The sequence below is a fragment of the Grus americana genome, chromosome 14, assembly GCF_028858705.1.
Source record: "Grus americana isolate bGruAme1 chromosome 14, bGruAme1.mat, whole genome shotgun sequence".
In the NCBI taxonomy this organism is placed as follows: Eukaryota; Metazoa; Chordata; class Aves; order Gruiformes; family Gruidae; genus Grus; species Grus americana.
Window position 1 is genome coordinate 9,685,645 of NC_072865.1, and position 18,131 is coordinate 9,703,775.

The window sequence follows — 18,131 nt, forward strand, 5'->3', positions numbered from 1 at the left end:
AACAGGACAGTCCACGGAGAAAGTCCGATTTTTTTCTAGGAAGTCCGATTTTTTTTTTTTTAGTGAAAATAATAACAACAAAACCAATATTTGCCCTCGCTGGGAAAGCGCTGGGCTGGCTGCACGGCGGCGGAGCGGGCGCAGTGCCCGCACCTCTCCGCGGGCTCCCCGACCTGCTGCCCGTCCGTCTTTCAGCGTGAACCCCCATCCTTCCCCCCGCGCAACTCGCTTCGTTGCCGAGCCGCTCCCCTGCGGCTTTTGCCGCGGAAGAGAGCTCGCTGTGCCAGCTGCAAAACCCGGTGAATCCCAGCAAGGCGGGCTACTCGCCCTCCCCAGGGCGATGTCACCCCGCAGACCCCCTCGAGGGGGACCCCCCCGACCCCGCTTTGGGAAGGGTAACCTCTGAAGTGTCTGGGTTATCTCTGAATTGCTCCCGTGCCCCTCCACCCCCTACCGCGATGTGCGGAAGATGCTGCCCCAGGAGCGGCGGGGCGGGCGGCTGCTCCCGCGGCTGCTGTCCGCCCCTTCCCGGGGCTGCGCAGAGCCCCCACGGAACCCACTAGGCCGTGCCGAGCCCCCAGACACCCCGTTTGGAGCACAGCTAAGGGCCCCGGAACTGGCCTAGAGAACAGAGAGCCTAGGTATAACGTGCTATAGGCACCGGTATACAGCTCCATAGGCACCCTAAGGCAGTCCAACAACGCTGTAGGACCCTCTTCCAGCCACCTGTACGTCACTTCGTGTGCAACGGATGTCCGAGCACACAGCTGAACCTCGGCTAGAGAGCTCTGTCTCAAAAGCAGGCGCACAGCCCGCTGCCAGCACCTTGCTGGCAATGAGAAACTGTGCCCAATCCTTAGCCTTAGGCGAGCCCACAAACAAAACCTCCACATCCAGAGTATGCTGCGTTCTCATGTAGGAATCAGTACAGAAAGCAAGTTTTCACATTCTCTGCAGATAATATTTGAATCTGCACATAATCCTACTGTGACATATCTCTGGGATATGTGGAAGAACACAGACATACAGCTACACATGAATATTTATGCCACAGGTATTGCATAGGAGCAGTTTGGCCCCTGCAGTGCTCCGGTTTATTGGTCTTCTTCAGGCTGCTGCTGTATCACTTGTATCATATCCAGCCTAAATGACTCCATGGTGAGATACATTTTGCAATTAAAAGCTATTTGCACCTGCACTGATTGCTCCTTTCCCAGAGCAGGGATCTGCCCAAGGAGGAATAAAGCATTTGAATCAATATACCAAGCAGTTGGCAGATTTTGCCCTTCAAATCTGTTCAGCGGATCAGGGGACCGTTTCCACGCCTTTTCCTGGATGCTGAAGGGAACAGCATCCCAGCAGCAGTCTAAGGGCACCTCCACCGGGCAGGGACAGCCAGCCACGACAATAAAAGTGACAAGTTCTCTACTACTTTCCTCCTTGCACACACACGCATCTGTGCTCAACACACAGGCAAGTGACCAAAGGCTCCTGCCGAGGGCCGGGGGAGACGCCCAACCTGGGGCTTACGGGGAGTCTCAAAGCCAATAGTTGCCACAAGGATGAAAGAGTTAAACACTGGCTCGACCCCCACAGAAGGGGTGTGAAAGAAAAGCAGAGCTGAAACAAGAAGGGGGTGAAAAAGTCAGGACTTGGCCAAAAAAAAAAAAAAAAAAAGCTGGCAGCAGGCAAGGAGACTTCTGTGCTCCATCCACCTCACAGAGGCCAACCCTGGCATACCAGGGCTTTTATTTTAAAGAATTCCCAGTTGCCTTTAGCACTCACTTTCTCCACAGCACCTGGGTCTAGTCTCTGGACCAACACCACCACACTCCACTGACTGCAGCAGAGCCACTCCTGCCTGCCTACCGCTGTCATGCCACTTATGAGGCCAGAGCGTATTCATGTGGAAAGCTGGGTTTGTCCTTTCCTCAGCATGGCAAACTGAGCTGGAGGACACTCCGCAGCCTGCCACGGGGGAGTCCTCGGTGGGCTGGCTGGGACTCGGCGTTTAACTGTTTTGCTGCGGAGGGAAACTCGGGCACATTGCAGCGAGGCTTCCCTGCATCCCGAGTTGAATGCTCTCAACATACAATGCGGAATAAAACACACACAGACTTGCAGGCTGTGATTTGCTCCCAGGGGTGAGTAAACACTTCACTCCCAAAGCGAGCGAGAGCAGCGCGGTTGAGCTATGGATTTTTCCCCAGCAACACAAACCCATAATCTGCAACTTTGCAGAGCAGGCAAGAGCAGCTTACAAACAGGAGCGGGACATGGCCGCAGTGTCCCTGGTCGTGATGGATAACAGGGATGGGGCAATGCCAGTATCCAAACACCAGTGGATGGGAAAGGAGGAAGAAAGGGCTGGCCCTGGCTTGCTCATCCTATACAGGAGAAAACAGGGCTCCTGGGGAACAACTGGTTTTGAGGCCTTTGAACAAGGGGACCATGGAAGGAGGCTTCACCCCGGAGGACAAACACAACCCCTATGAGGCTAGAGACAGAGGTCCCGGAGCGCAGGAGTCTCCTGAGTGGGGAAAGGCCTCTCCCCTTCCCTGAGGTGGTTTCCAAGTGGGCTCAAGGCCCCTCTTGCCTCCGACCTGGAGTTTATCCAGGACAGCTCCCTCCTCCTGCCTCCAGTCCCTGCTCCCTCTGCACCAGGGCTCCACAGCACGGGGGACGGTCAGGCCCCACTTCCCTCTGCCCAGACCCCAAGGGAGGGAAGAAGTGATTAGAAATGGGAATTTCTGAGAGAAAAGCCTTCTGCTCCCTCCTCCTTGACCTTTACAGCTGGATGAGGCACCCCCAAAGGGACCGTGCTCCTTCCTGCCCTTCTCGGGAGAAGGCAGATGAACAACGGACCCATGCCAATGGGGGGAAAGGGAAAAGCAGCCTCTCCTCTCCAGGTGGGACTGAAAGCAGAGCACTCGGAGGCTGAGCACGTACCTGCACTTTCTGCTGATGCAGAGGTGGAAGGGGCTTGAGGGATTAGGAACAGTTCACTTGTATCCTCCACAGCAAAGACGTTTTTCATGAGTATTTTCCTTATGGCCAACAGGCTCCTGTTTTGATCCAAAGACTTGCCATCCACAGATAAATCCAGTGTCTGCCCTGGCAGGTGACGACACCGCTCAGCAACTTAGGATGTTTTATTCTTCCTACCTGGCTTGCTCCTGGGGAGGAGGAGAAAAATGTTCAGGGGATCAAGGGTTGGAATATGATGCCATGCTTTCCCTTGTTCAGGCAAAAGGAGCCTGGTTGCCTCTGGGGCCAGAAAGAAGGGTCTGTCCACAGCATGGTGACGACAGGACCCCACTTTTACCCCCCTGCCATGAAAGCGGTAACAGGAGACCTAGATAGAAACATTTCATCCAGAACCTTTCCTCCTCCTGCCTCCTCTGCCCCTTGGGGACCCTCGGGTGGCCCCTGGCCGGGATGGGCCGTTGGGGCTCTCCCCCCCGGATGGGGGGAGGCTGCCGGCCCGGGGCAGGGGTAACCCCTGCGGGTCGGAAGCAGCGGGGCATTGAGGGAAGCGTTTGCCCGCATGGCCTGCAAGGGGCCGGGGGAAGGGGGGATACCCTTTTCGGGGTGCCTGGGGTGTGGGGGGTGCGGGATGCCGGGGCAGGGGGGCTGTCAGGCGACAGCGAGAGCCCGGCGGAGCGGACCCTCTCCCAGGGACTCGTCGGAAGAAGGACAAGACGGGGCGAGATGGAGCGGACCCCCCCCCCCCCCAGCTCAGCCCCCCCTCCCCGCTGCCGCGCTCACCCCGTTACTGCTCAGGGCAGGAGCCCCCCTCCCCCCGCGGCAACTCCCCGAGGGTGGGGGGCGAGCAGAGCTGGGGAATTACGTCGGGGCGAGCCCTGCACGGTGCTGCACGGCGGGGGAGAGGGGAGGGCACCCCCACCTCCGCTCTCACGGCCCGGGGAGGGGGGGGGGAAGGCGAGACACCCCCCCCCCCCCCCGTTCCCTCCCCCCGGCAGAGCTCAGCGCCCCCGGGGCCGCCGCGGGGGAGGGGGGGCGGTGCCGGGGGCCGCCGCGCCGCGTGCCCACGGCGCCACCTGGCGGCTGCGTGGGGGAACCGCTCCCGCCGGCACCGCGGCCGCGAGAACCCGCAGCATGGGGGGAACACGCACCCGGCGGGGTTCGGGGGGAGAGAGCGGCCACCCGTCTGTCCCATGGGGGTCCCTGGGGAGCCGCGTCCCCACGTCTGGCAGCAAATCTAATTCTGAGCACAGACGGTGTAGAGTTACCCGCCTGGGTTTGGGGGGGGGGGGGAGTGGTTCGGCCACCTTAAACACTCGTGGGTGCTCGCAAGCCTGTAGTTCGTGGGCAAGGGCAGGAGGTCTTGTCCAGCCGTGAATTCAGCCGTCGGAGCGTTACTGCTCTCCCGGGGTAAACACGGCTGCAGGTGTAGCTGGACCACAGCGCTGCCCAGACCATGGCGTGTCAGCCACTGGGATGTGATGGCTCTGTCCCGAGAACATCCCGGTCCTAACGCATCGTGGGAGCCTCCTGGCAGCCCTACTCATGCCAAAAGGGCAAACCGTCCCTACAAAGGGCAAACATCCTTCACTCTCACTGATAAGAGCAGATGAAAACTGTTTCTTTAGAACATCAGTGGAAATTGCACTACGCTATAGATGAAGAGCTGCAGATATCCGTTCCCTACAGTACTCACACAAGCTCACAATATATTGAAGGCGAGTTTGTATTTATTTGTTTATTCTGGCAGCCACTGGACAGATTATGGTCATTATTTTATCACACAAAATCTTGCTATGATTTTTTACATTGTCAATTCAGCAAAGCACGTAAACATACAATCAACTGCTATTGACTTCAGGGAGACGTAAAGATATGTCTCCCACTTCAGAGGGAAGGGAGCAACCCAGAGAAACTCCATCCCTCTGAGACGATGAGTTTAAGCATATTACGTGGAATGGATTTAAGCAACTACTAAAGTTGTCACACACTTTGCTAAATCAAGACTGAATATTATCATAAGAATTAAAGTGACTGAGGAATCTATATCTCCTTTTAAACACTTACATAAACTCCAAGGGCTTTGCATCTTGGGATTTCGACTTTAAAGGTGCACAAGCTCTTTTGAAGGGTGTACTCCAAAATCTCAGGCTCTTCCTTCAAAATCGGGGAGTGATGGGAGTGACACATAACTTGCTGGGTTGGCAAGCGTTACATTCTCTATGTCCAGGACCTGATTGCTCAGGATTTGGCTGCTCTTTTTGTGCTGACCATTTTGAAACCTATTTTCTCTGGCATTCATTTTAACATTAGAAGGTTTTATGATTTCAGCAGAAGCAGCACTAAGTTCATCATCCGGGCTCAGACATTCTGCCTGGAGCCAGAGGCACACCACCTTTGACCAGTGAGATTTTGCCAGATCACAACATAGAAGTGCTTTGGTTGCAATGAAGTTTAACATACAAAGAGATACTCACTTTTCTATGTACTTTCCAGAGCTTTGGACAACTCAGAGTTCAAGTCCCCACTTTGTGTGATGCAGAACAGGGGATTTCTTTGGTTTTATCCTTGTGCAGGATTCTCTGCAGCTGGAGGCAGACCAAAAGCATCCGCCTGGACTTCTCAGGACCTTTTCTCAAAAATATTCAACCTGTGAGAAAAAGTTAAGAAAGTTCTGGTAAAGAGACAACTGGACAAAGCCCTTTATGTGGGAACGAGTCATCACACTCATTAGGAACTCTGGGTTGCCCTGTGTTAGTTCTAACATCTGTACCTGTTTTAAAGTCTGCATTTCAGCAGAGCTAAAGTGTGCTTAAACACTCTCCTGAATAGAAATATTTTGGAAGCATTTGTGCAGGGAACAAGACATCGCAGTCCTTACTCAAGCCCAGCTCACTCTGACTTCCATAGGAAAAGGGTAGCCTGTCTGAGCAGGCATCTGTGTGCATTGTGTTTGTTCCATATGTGCACACATTCATTATGGATGATATACAAATGCTGCTCGTGCTTCCTGAGCAGATTGTTATGGTAAGGCTCACATCCCACCGATCTCACTGCAGGGCTTAGGAAGCATTCAGAAGCCTCCCAAAATGCGTTACAAACGATGTACGGAGAAATTACTTCCTCCAGCGCTGAAACAGAGTCATTGTCATGATGTGATGAAGGAACTGTTAAACAGATACAGCAACAACACTGGAGCTGGATTCCAGCCAGGGTATTTCAAGCAACTTGTAAAAAGTTCACCAGTTCTTTAATGACTCCACCTGGTTAGAGCAGGACCTCTGTTTTATGTGCCTTCCAGAAGATATGTTGCAAGAGAAGTGTGTCTTAGATGATATGAATCAAACCGGTTCCTCTAACATCATGTTGGTCTGGAATAGCTGTTGACCTGATGGAGTGTTAATGGGAACATTTATTTGTTTCTTTATCACTACAAAGATGTCATATATACTTACCGCGCTGCTGCCACTGTTCCCAAAGGGCTGTCAGCACAAGAGCCATTATAACATGACTGCCAGAAGTAATTTTTTTTTCTCCTCACACATTATTTCTTCAAATGATTCTGTAAAGAGAGAAAGAACTTGGATACAAAAATTGCTGGTAAAAGAACAGTGCGGCGTGACGTGAGCCAAAGAAGCTTTTCTAAACGCCTGTCACTCTCCACTTTTATTGCTTACGGAGAGCAACAGGCACAGCCTGAATCCGTCTTGGCATGGGGTGCTTGTGCTGCACCTGCCCGGGGAGGATGGGATTTGCCACTGAGACTCTCCAGCGTTCTCCTCGTTCATGGAAACAAGCGAGTGAAGTTTGTGTGGCACCGCGGGACCACGCAACTGCCCTGCGCAGGGGTTGGGTGATATATCCCATCTTTGTGTTTCTTCGTATTTCTGGCTTATGTGAGAGCGTGAAGACTTTAAAACAGAGTGTTCTGGTAACATAGTCATTAGTAAATAAAAATTAGACAGAAACTGCTGCCTTTACCTGTGGGGAAAAAAAAATATCCCATTGCATTTCATTTGTGTTATGCAATGACTTGACAGTTTAAGGAAATTGCTAATGGGACCTTTTACTGCTAGGTCACTAGTTCAAACCTGGCTCTGTCAGTAATGACCAAGAGTATCTGATGAATGTTTGATGACGTGAGATTAAAATATGGGTCTCAAACCATTTATCAGTAGAAAAACCCTTCAACAACTTGAGCCCCTTTAAAGCTAATCCCTATAGAAAAACCTGCAAGGCTGGAGCGCGAACAAGCCCTCCACAGCCCTACAGTAGATCAAGGTCAGGATGGGGGCATACAGATGGAAAAGCTTACAGCACCGATGTCTAGGCAGAACCTTTCTGTGCATAAACAAATCTACTAGTTAATGCACTAAAATGCTCCAGTAACAGTACAGTACGAGCGCGCCAAATTCGGTATTGTTCTCAAAGGGAAAATGATCCTGGCATAGGGGGAAAGATGCAAACATTAGGAAATCCAGGATCAAGAACCAGTTTATACTAGTGCCAAAACTCAGAAACTCACAATTTTGCAAGCTGAAAAGTTCCATTTGAGTTTCTCAACACTACCATAAAGCTGAAACTCAAGTGTCAAGGTAAGGGGTAAGGAGTTAGTAAATAGCCTTTCTTATTTTTTTTTTAAATCAACAGGAAAATAAGTTATTGTCTAATTCAGTATCTCCCAAACTGTCCCTTGCTCTCAAAAAGTGTAAGGCATCGCTGGCAGAATTTGGCAACTGCTGACAGGCAGAGACCGAGGGCTGATGCCTGAGCAAGAAACAGCCGCCTGCCCTTTGGAGCCCAGCCTGCCACCAAATCAGCGCGAGGGCCAGGTGCACACGCTAGTGACGGTCTGTAACACACGCATGCAAGGTCCAGTTTCACAATGTTTCCAGGACCTGCTCTGCACCCTCCTGAAGTCCCTCAGTGCTTTGCCTTCAGGACTCGACCTACAGACCCAGGAAAACAGGGGGACCACCAAGAAAGGCGGGGGAGGGCATCCGCCACAGGCACTGGCACTATTCAGGAGTCCATGCTGCATGCTCCCAAAATAAAGTGACGGGAAAGACTCACATCCCTTGTAAACTCACCAAGTACTTGTAGAGCATTTACCAGCCATTTAGAGTAAAATTAAAAAAGCGTGAGGGCCATCTGGTGGGAGCGGGGAGGGGGGTTGGCTTTACCTCATTGTTCTCTGCATTTTTGCTATGGGCTAAATCCAGCTGTGGAGACCGCTGGCCGGATGCTGAGAAATTGGGGAATGCCAGAGGGGCCGTGCTGGCATCACTTACCTCAGTAACACGCCTTGCACCTCAAAACATCGTTTTTAAGGGAATTACGTCTGTGATGACTATGTCACTGCCAAAACCCAACATGCTTCTGCCAAGTGCTTCTGTATAAGCGATGGAGGCAGCTGGTGGGGCCAGGGACTGGGGCACAGGGGTGCACTGTACCTGCAAAAACACACAAACAGTGACTGCAGCACGAACACCCACCAGGGATGGAAACTCTGGTGCTGCAGGCAGGGAAAGGCTCCTCTGCACCATTTACAGGGCAGGAGCAGGACTTTTAGTGCCCAGTAAAGCTCAGCACCAACTCACTGAAATCAGCAGCATTTACCTGACTGCTGGAAATCCTGAAGGACCAGGACTCAGCCTGCCTCTGCCTATCATTTCCGCAGGTACGGTGCATGCTAGATGGGAATGCTGGAGTTACAGATCCCAAACTGCAGCCTGCAAACACCATCCCAACAAGCATCATCTCTGACAAATAAAAACAGCACTGACAGTCACCTTTTTCAAAGTACACAGAAATGATCTGCTCCTCTTGCTTGCATTTGGTTTTGATATCTGGAAATTAAGATTTTATTCATCACACTTAAGCATAATTTCTCAGAAAAAACAAACTTCCTGCCTCAGAGGAATCCAGAGCATTAACCACCACCTGACATCATCTTGCAAAGGAAAAAGTATCAGTGCCACCCACGGATAACATGAACTGCTACCGGTAGCCCTGGTCCTGCTCCACGTGTGCTAGTGCTCACTTCGTGCACCGTGCAGTCTTCTCGGGCCACAGACTCTGCAAACGGTGAAGCCTGAGCTTCACTCCGTGCCAGAACAAGGCTTCATACCTTAATATTTTGGGTAGTCCCTTTTTTTAACTCAATACCTACCAGGTGGAAAAATTAAAGGCAAAACAATTTTTTTTTTTCATTATTCCAGGATCCTCAGATGTGCTAGGAAAGTGCTGGACAAACAGCTACTAGCCATGCAAAAGGCAGTGGGGTGCTGTACTGTGGGTCTGGCAGACGCACAGCATCTATATTGCACAAATAGCCAGGACACACGCAGAAAACACCTCATCCTGTACAATACTCCCGTTGAGCTCTGCAAGGTGCACTCACCCAAATCCCATCCCATCAGTTTCCCAGCCACAGCTCCAGAATGAATTGAAACCCAGAGTTAAAAAGGCTGTTAAAAAGACCCTCTAACTACACCACTTCGCTTCAGCAGTCTCCAAGGCTTTGGAGTTGCAAGTATAGAGAATTAGAATATAATTCTAATTTTAATTTTAATGTTTTTCCCCAGCTACATAACATTTTATACAGAAGACTCTGTTCCTGTGCATCTTTACAATTTCTGGGATTTGATCCTTATTGATCCACACATGCTTCTTCTACGATCTTTTAAGGCTGCAGAAATGACAATTTCCACACCAGTTACAAAATAATTACCCATAATAATTTAATAATGAGCTTTCCCTTTAAATTATTAACATAGGTAGCCAAGAAAATTGTCAATTTTAACAAGTTTAAATTCAAATGATAAATGCCAAATCTGTGTTAAATGAGACCAGCAAATTAGCAATTAAAATATTTATGCAAGAAGGCAAAAGATACTGTATTGAAGGAGCCGAAGAGCAGTCTCCCATTGGAGTGTTTGACAATGGCCTGTGTTTGCATATCTCAGCATTAAAACCCTGTGCAAAGGGAAGAGGAAAATATATCTGAACCCATAATTGAAGCTGGACAGTGTTGATTGAAGCCCAGTGGGATTTCACCAGAATCCAAGCAATTCTCAGAATACCCTTGGGTTATATGGAGCAGAAATCCTGACCTCAATCAAATTGTTTCTATCATATAAATCTTTGTCTGTGGGAAGCTAAAAAAAAAAAAAAAAAAAATAGAAGGAATTGTTTCGTGGCACCTAACTGCTTTGTCACTGAGAACAGAGCCCACCGTGCTGTTTGGTTTTTAAGAGAGGGGAGAAAAAACATCTTTCAAGCTGAAAGAAAAAATACCGGTGTCAGAGCAGGTCTCTGATCCCCTGTAAAGGTAAACCCCATTTTCCCCAGCAAACTTCGCAGACACGAACCGTTAGCAGAGTATCGGCGCCGCGGGGAGCAGGCTGCAGCGCAGCTTCACTCGGGGTTTCGTTGGTGAATTCTCCAAAGGTGCATCTTTTTATTATTATTTTTTCCCTGTAAAACTCCCCGGGCACTACCGAAATCCGCAGCCCCCCGGTAAAAGGGCAGGTCCCGGTCCCGGTGCCCCCCGCTCCCGTCCGCGGAGCGGCACTGCCCCGCCGTGGCCACCGCCGGGGCTGCCCGCGCCTGCCGGCACCCAAACCCTGCTTCTCCCCGGGCTTTCCCCCCTTTCCCAACCTCCCTCTTCCTCCTGAGTCCATCCTCTTCATCTGTGATTGAAAAGGAGAACAGCGAACGCTCCGGAAAGCAACCCCGGGGTTTTGGGGAAGTTTGGAGTCCCGTTGCACGGGACCCTGAGGGGTGAAGTCTAAGCACGGGGCTTAATTTCATCCAGATGTTCATGCAAAGGTCCAAACGTTTTTAGGACACGTGTTAGAGGGTCGGATTCTCAGGAGGAGTGAAGCACAGGTTTAGTGCCAGTTTTCTGCTCAGGGAAAGTTTGACTGCACAGTCTGAGAGCGAACAACGCCAGGTGAACCCACCGCAGCCGGCGCCGCCTGCTCCCCACATAAAAGCACAGCACAAATAGGTACAGAGCCCACTTGTGTCTGAAACCAAAGGGGACAATTCAGGACCCATCGGCGCACAGACAGACCCAGCTGATAAAACCCCACGAGGTTAAGACTTGTATTTTCTGTTGCAAACAAGCCTGGGGAGAAGATTACGGCAGCCCACCCAGCACATCACCCCAGACATAGCGCCTGCCTCCAGGGTCAGGCAGTGTTCTGAGCTCAGCTTATATTCCTCATCCATACACCAAGGGAAAAGGTGACCCTGCAGCTTCCTTTAATTATTGTCTCCAGGTCCACAGCTTTAGGAAAAAATGGGGACCTGGAAGATCCACCTCACAAGCAACTGTAATGTTGGTGAGAAACGGCTGCACGGGCCCGGGTTTTGTGAAAATGCCTCGGACCACTTCAGTCAATCCTCGCTGCCGCGTACTACAGCTGGACACAGACCAGAACCCCTAGCTGCACCCATCGAGCTCAACAAGGAGCTGACACACTGGGTTGCATCTTCAGCAGTGCTTGAGATTAATACTTACACACATCAAAGTATAATGAAGAATTCTAGTAATACTTAACAGTTGGGTTTGAGGTTCTTCCACCAATTGTTTCCTACCACCTGTGCAAATGAAGATCATTACCAGCCTTCTTTTCCAGCAAGATGACCAGATCAACTATACCCAAAATTCAACCACACGCATGCTAAGATTTTTATCTTGAAAACAAGATGTATCTTGGCAGGTTACAATTTTTCATTTTTCTTTACTTATCAACACACACTTTCTAACACGGAGGGCCTTTGAAAATTAATTTCCATCTGAAAACAAACAAGGGCTGAAACAGTTTACAAAAGAACCCATCTTTCAAGGACGTTTCCTTTTAAATTGCACAATGTGGCTCTTAGCAAGGAAAATAAATAAAACTTAATCCCTCTGCATTCCAGCTGGCATTTTTTCCCCAAGCTAGAAGTGAACAATCAATTTAAAGAAAACTCAGACTATGGTCAATTAAGGAACTGTAATATCATTTCATTTATAAATACCAGATACCTATTCAATTGATTATTTTGATCCAATTAAGACAGTTTTACATTTTAAATTCCTAAGAATTATTTATCCACATCGAAGTCCTAGGCTTCACATCTGTTGCTGCAAATTTCTGCAGATCATCTGGTCTTTGGCTGTTGTATTAGCCAAGAGAGTTTCAGCTACCAGATTTATTTAAGGATGTGGATTATAAGCTTCCAGGAAATGGCAACCACTGGGAAAAATCATGTCTAATTACTTTTAACACATACAAATTTTTTTTTATTTGGATTAGTTGCTTATGCATATAAATTCTTTTTCTTTTAATCTTATCTCTTTAATCACAATGGTCACCTTTAGGTTTACGTGTGCACCAGATATGCTCTCTTGGCACTGTTTAATATACTCCAAGCTGTAGAGAGCTCACCAAGTTTTGCAGGCGACCTTTTTCTCTAAAAGACAGCGTTTGTTTTCAGGAGAATAATCAATACCTTAGAGCCACAAAATACATTTGCTGAGTGGTTTGTCAACTGAATCATAACTTCTTTTATGAAAACAGATGGAATTTCCCTGGCCAGAGTTCCCATGTCCCCACTGGGCGTTCCCAGGCACAGCCGTCCAGTGCTGCAGCAAACTGCACCAAGGAGAGAAGTCACCGCAGCTCTGGCCTTGGATGGACTCCAGCAGGGTGCTAACGTGTAAAATAGCCATAGTTAAAAGAAATAGGCATTGTCAGAAAGAATACTGATATCGTCAGGGTGTGGGGGAGTGAACTCTGATCCTTAATGTGATGGAACATGCATATCACAAAAACGGGGACCAGTTCATTTCTAAACTCAGTATTGTAACTCTAAGAAAAATTGAGTTTAAAATTGCATTTACTGACACCTTTATAAGTGCAAGCAAAGCCAGAGAGATTAGTAAGGAAATGTATTTGTCAATCTTTCCTGCAAATGTTTTTGTGGGGTGACATCACAGGCAAGACTTAGAATAAGCAATTCTTACAGGACAGACTTAGCTAATACGCCACAGCTCCAGACACTGCAGAGACTAAAAAGTAGTGCTGGAAAATGATTTGAAGGTCTCTTCATACAAATTTAACACTCAGGAGGAAAAAAGCCAGCACCAATCCACTCATCACCTCCACAGCCCTCCTCAGAGCAGCAAAAACCAGCAGCGGTCCATGGACTCGTTCCTTCTCGAGAACTTCCAACCCAGCGATTACCGCGCCATGACGTACTGCCTGCTATCAAACCGAGCGGGCTTCCTCCCGTTTGCTCTCCTGACCCGAACAAAATCCAGCAACTAGTTTTACTCTAATTTGGTTACTTTCATTCTGAATGCAGCTGGCTTCCCAACAACATAACACACTTCAAACAGCCAGTTCTCTTTCCCAAGTGTGGTTTTTGGTTTTTTAGACACCGATACCAACTTTCTTATATCTTATTTGCTAGAGATAATTTGAATTTTGAACCAACTGAAATCAAACTCCTTAACTGTCCCTGCCAGTTAGGAAAAATGCTACAAGCTTGTTCTCAAACATTCCGATAGTTTAAGCCCAAACTCTGGTCTATTTTAGAAAAAGGACTGAGGTAACTTAGAAATTGAATTTAAAATTAATCAGGAAGGAAGGGGATTCAGAATGAAGAGATTTTCCCACGCTGGAAAACCTTGTGCATTTCAAGAACTCTCTGCCTTGGCGTAAAATGAAGTGCTTCACTAGGAACAAGGAAGGAAATAGATTCTTCTGCTGCAAAATAGCCAAAAGCCAAAGGGAGCCGGGGGCAATGCAATTCAAATCAAGGCTTTCAACTCAAATTCCTAGCCAGAGTGGCTTGGTTGCTCTTCTCATGGAGTCACCTCACCTTGTTAAATACAGTTCCCTCAGCCCAGAGCAACGGACTCTGTAAATCAGCAGCGCTGGGAGACTCGACAGGACTGACTAGACACACACCATCACACCATGTCATCAGTGCTCCCATTTCCAAAAAAACCCAACCAGCCATAAAATTCCCAACTGTTCCCATTATATCACCTAGCTGGAAGCATCTTTCCGAGTCCAAGTGTTCGTCAATCACACCACTATCAGAAGGACTCCACATGAAAATGATTTCAAGCCTCAGCCTACAGTTATACACTGATCATAAACACTCAAAAAGCATTTTTTCCCCATTTACTCATGCACAGCTGCAGAGAAAATCAACTCAGAGCAAGCAATGTCCAAGAGGGAGTTCTGTACCAGACAAAGCTCAGAGGTCAGGAGCGTTCACCCAGATGCTCCACAGAGCATCGAGACAGAAGGTTCATTTCATTCCTTACCTCCCTGCTCCCCCATGGCAGCCTTCCCTCTTTCTCTCCTGTCCCCCTTCAAGTTACACAGTTTATTTCTTCTGCAAGACCTAACTCGGCGTGAGTTTTGGCAGTTCTCACTTCATCCCTGCACTTCCTGACCCGTAAGGTGCAGCCTGCTTGGCTTATCAGTATTTCTCTCCCACCCACCTCCATTCCTTGCAGACTTAAATTTTTAAGTTCCTTCTAGAGCTGGCTGTCCCTAGTCTTTCAGAAAATGGTATTCTGTCAGCATTTTTCAGTTGGGAAAAAGAAAGCAAAAATGAACACACACCCATCCCTCCTTGAACTTTCTAGTCCAGCAGATTTTACTAACCAGTTACCTCTGCAGTAATGTACACACTCCACCTCAGCTCACTCTCTACAAATAACTCTTTGTAATGGTGTTGGCACCTAACAAAGGTAAATTTCATCTTTCAAGAGAAGCCCTTTTCCTATGAACTCTCCAAGCTAGCAGCCTCCCCTCCTTTCTCTCCTCTCCCTCTTGAAAATATCCTTCCTACAGCCAAAAAGGTGCATCGGAGCTGTTTCCACCTCATTGTGCCCCTCTTGGCAGGAGGCAGAGCTCTGCCCAGACTGCCTGAGCCCCCACATCTTGGAGCACCTTCTCCAGCACAGAACAGTTGCTTTCGGTTCGCTCCAGCGGGAATCTTGCAGCATCATTTCTCCTAAATGACAGCACGTACCTCCCTAGTCCTTCAGGCTCCTTTCCAGCTCCACAGCCACGTTTCCGATCCGCAGGCCTGGCAGACAGCGCATTTGTTGAATCTGCTGTGGGCCTGTTGATTCTTAACGAGCAGTCTCCAGGCACACTTACGTCTTACCGGTGTCGGTGTAAATCCATAGCCCTTTCCTCTTTAGCTTTTGCATCACCAATTAGCTATGAATAATTTAGGGTAGAAATTAAAAGGTTCATTGCCAAGAGATCAGTCAGGCTGAGGAACAGCTTCTCGGCATAAGCAGTGAAGGCAAATCTTATTTTTTTGTTACTTTTTCAACACCACTTCCTATATTTATGAAAGTGATGATGTGACATACTGTGTGGGACAGCAATGAACTGGAGTTGATGACCCCTGTGATTCCCTGCTGCCCTCATGTGAATACCGTAGAGAAGCACAAGTTCTTCTCCTGCCTTGCATTCACCGAGGTATCTGAATTTTTCATTTCACCAGCATGACCAAGCCTAGCTGCTCTCCTCATGTCCTCTTCCCAATCACACGGGGTACTGCTTGCTCCCTAACATGGAAGCGAGGTGATCTTAACACAAAGGAAAAACTTCCTGTCACTGGTGCGAGGAACTTCTGAGGCCATCTTTCTGCACCTGGGGGTAGCAAGCAGGGTTTAACAGAGTATCCTTCAAGAACACATTCTGCGAACTGAGGGGAAGTCTTTGTTTCACAATACTAAAGAGCACCCCATAACAGCGCTGCCCAGAAATTCCCCATTTCCTGCCCCCACAGACTTTTAAGTGTAGCTAGAATGGAAGCAGTCTGAATAACGTAGGTTAAAAGCTTGGACACATACAAAACATATTTTTGAGAAAGATTCAATTCCACAGAAATGCAGGTATGGAAGAGCAGGACCCAGACCACCAATTAACAGGAGTTAAAGAGTTCAAGAAAAAGTTTCTCACAATCGCCCCCCAACACACCCAGCCCTTAATAAAAACTTTGCAATGACCAGTGAAGCACATGGTAAACCTAACTTCTGATCAACATGCAAGAAAACAAAACAGATACAGAATCAAAGCATGGTGTAACCGATATTTCCATTGTGCTAGGTGAGAAAGAAATAGGTTTGGGTTTTGCTTGGGGCTCAGCAGCAGCAGGCGGCCCACCCACAAGGCCTCCAGGAGCAGATGTGCCTCCAGGCTGTGCTGTTTTTCTGTCTGTATTGGCGAAGACCTGGTGGCAAGAACCAGAGGAGGCCAGGAGGTACCACCGTGACACACAGCATTGAAATGGAAACGGGGGAGAGTGCGTGCATCAGAGTTTCCACTGATCTCCAAGGGGAATATAGAGCTGCTATTGCAGAAGAGCGTCTCAACACATACTTAATTTATGGAATTTCAGTACAAGAATCACATAACCAGGTGTAAAAATCTTCAAATGTAATTTATTAAGACATTCAGCTATGTCTGTCAGTCTACATCCAAATTTACTACTAAAAATAAAATAGTATCACATTTCACATTAGGAATACCGACTTTGAAAAACACTTGAGTCAAGCCTATCGTATAAATAAGTGACTAATTTCTCTTCATATCAAAATCACATAAAAAAATTGCCTGCCCCCCTACTCCCACTTACTTCCCCACCCCAGTCCCTAGTTCTACTTGAAGCCATGATGCATGTAAAAATTGAAGTATGGACACGTCCTTGTCAAAGAAAAAAGGTGCAAACCTATTAACAGCTTTAAAAGTGGCATTTGCGGAGTCTGATCATACACAATAATGTACTCATTCCCAAAGTGCAAATATTGCCAGAGTTTAACACTGTTTTAATTCAGCTGCAAGAATTAAACATTACACAGCACAGTACTGCAAGGCCTCTATCTGTGCCCTAAAACTCATCCCACTGTCCTCCTGCATGTGGTAGCAGAGGTCAAAGTGTTCATTAGAGCTTTAGTTTACTTCATGCAGCCCACACTGTGCCCAGTATTAGCAAAAGTTTCATATACATCAAAATATTGAAGACTCCGTCATAAAAGTCAAGAGTCACTATAGATTACATAAATTCAAATGCAATTGCCCCACCAAGAACACCCAAAGCATACACATGACGTATTAAGAGTGCTTCCACCTTCTAGTACAATCACTGCTGTTAAATCTTTGATTTTTTACTTACGTGCCATAAAAAAATTGCCAGCAACCAAAGCTGCACCTCAATCAGAGAGTGGCAACTCACTGCATTTAACACCCTCAGGTACCCTGGGACATGGCTGTATGCGACACCCTCTGCCTGCCCAAAACAAAAGCTAGCGTTCTGGCCATCTGTCTACAACCTCTCACAGACCTCTCGTTCCTCTTATCTCTCACCTACGTCTTGAAACACTCCTGCACTGCAATTTATTTCCAGACATCCTTCCTATGCCCGCAGTTCGGAGAGCTTCTGGAGTCATTTCTACTACATCTCACTGGAGTTACCTCTACCAAGCAGCCCACAAAAAATCAGCATGGGGGATTACATTTTGACCAGCATTAATAGCTAAACTTCTTTCACAGCTGTGGAAGGATAGGTTTTCTTCTGAGTCAAACTTGGATCTCTGAAATGTGTTTGTTCCCCTGTCATCCTTTGTCACCTCAGAGCTGGACACAAACCCCTGGGTCTTGAGCGGGGCACCCCTCTGGGGCTGCAATTAGTTCTGCAGCACAGGCCGCTCCCTGGCTGGCCTCACACGGGCGTGGGTCACCGCCTGTGCTTTGGGACCCCTCCATCTGAGCAGAGCCCTCCAGGCTGTCCTGTCCATCAGGAATCCGCTCGTTGCTCTTGCTGGGGCTGTCTTTTGTACTTGGCCCATTGTCACGTTCAACACCAGGAGGCTCAGCTGCATCTCCAGGTCTGGTATTCTGCTCTGCACTCGGATTTGGCTGTTGAACTGGTTCTGGTCCCAGTCCCGGTAGCTGTGAAGGGCTCTTCAGCTGGCAGTGGCACAGAGGGCAGGTTTCTTGCACATACAGCCATTTCTTAAGACAACCCGCATGAAAAAAATGGCTGCATGGTGTGATTACAGCAGTTTTCATATCCTGAAAGACACAAAGAAAGATCATATTATTTGTAAT

The 18,131-nt window shown here is 48.3% G+C and overlaps 1 protein-coding gene across 6 annotated transcripts in view; it reads right to left on the reverse strand.

The window, feature by feature from the left end:
• Positions 1-16,445: 16,445 nt before the first annotated feature.
• RNF145 (ring finger protein 145) overlaps positions 16,446-18,131 on the reverse strand; it is a 52,946-nt gene continuing 51,260 nt past the window's right edge. For all 6 annotated transcript variants that reach the window (XM_054841553.1, XM_054841558.1, XM_054841559.1 and 3 more), the window contains one exon: positions 16,446-18,095. In XM_054841553.1, the coding sequence (XP_054697528.1) occupies positions 17,652-18,095 (444 nt within the window). In that variant the 3' untranslated portion in view covers positions 16,446-17,651. The remainder of the gene's footprint in view (positions 18,096-18,131) is intronic.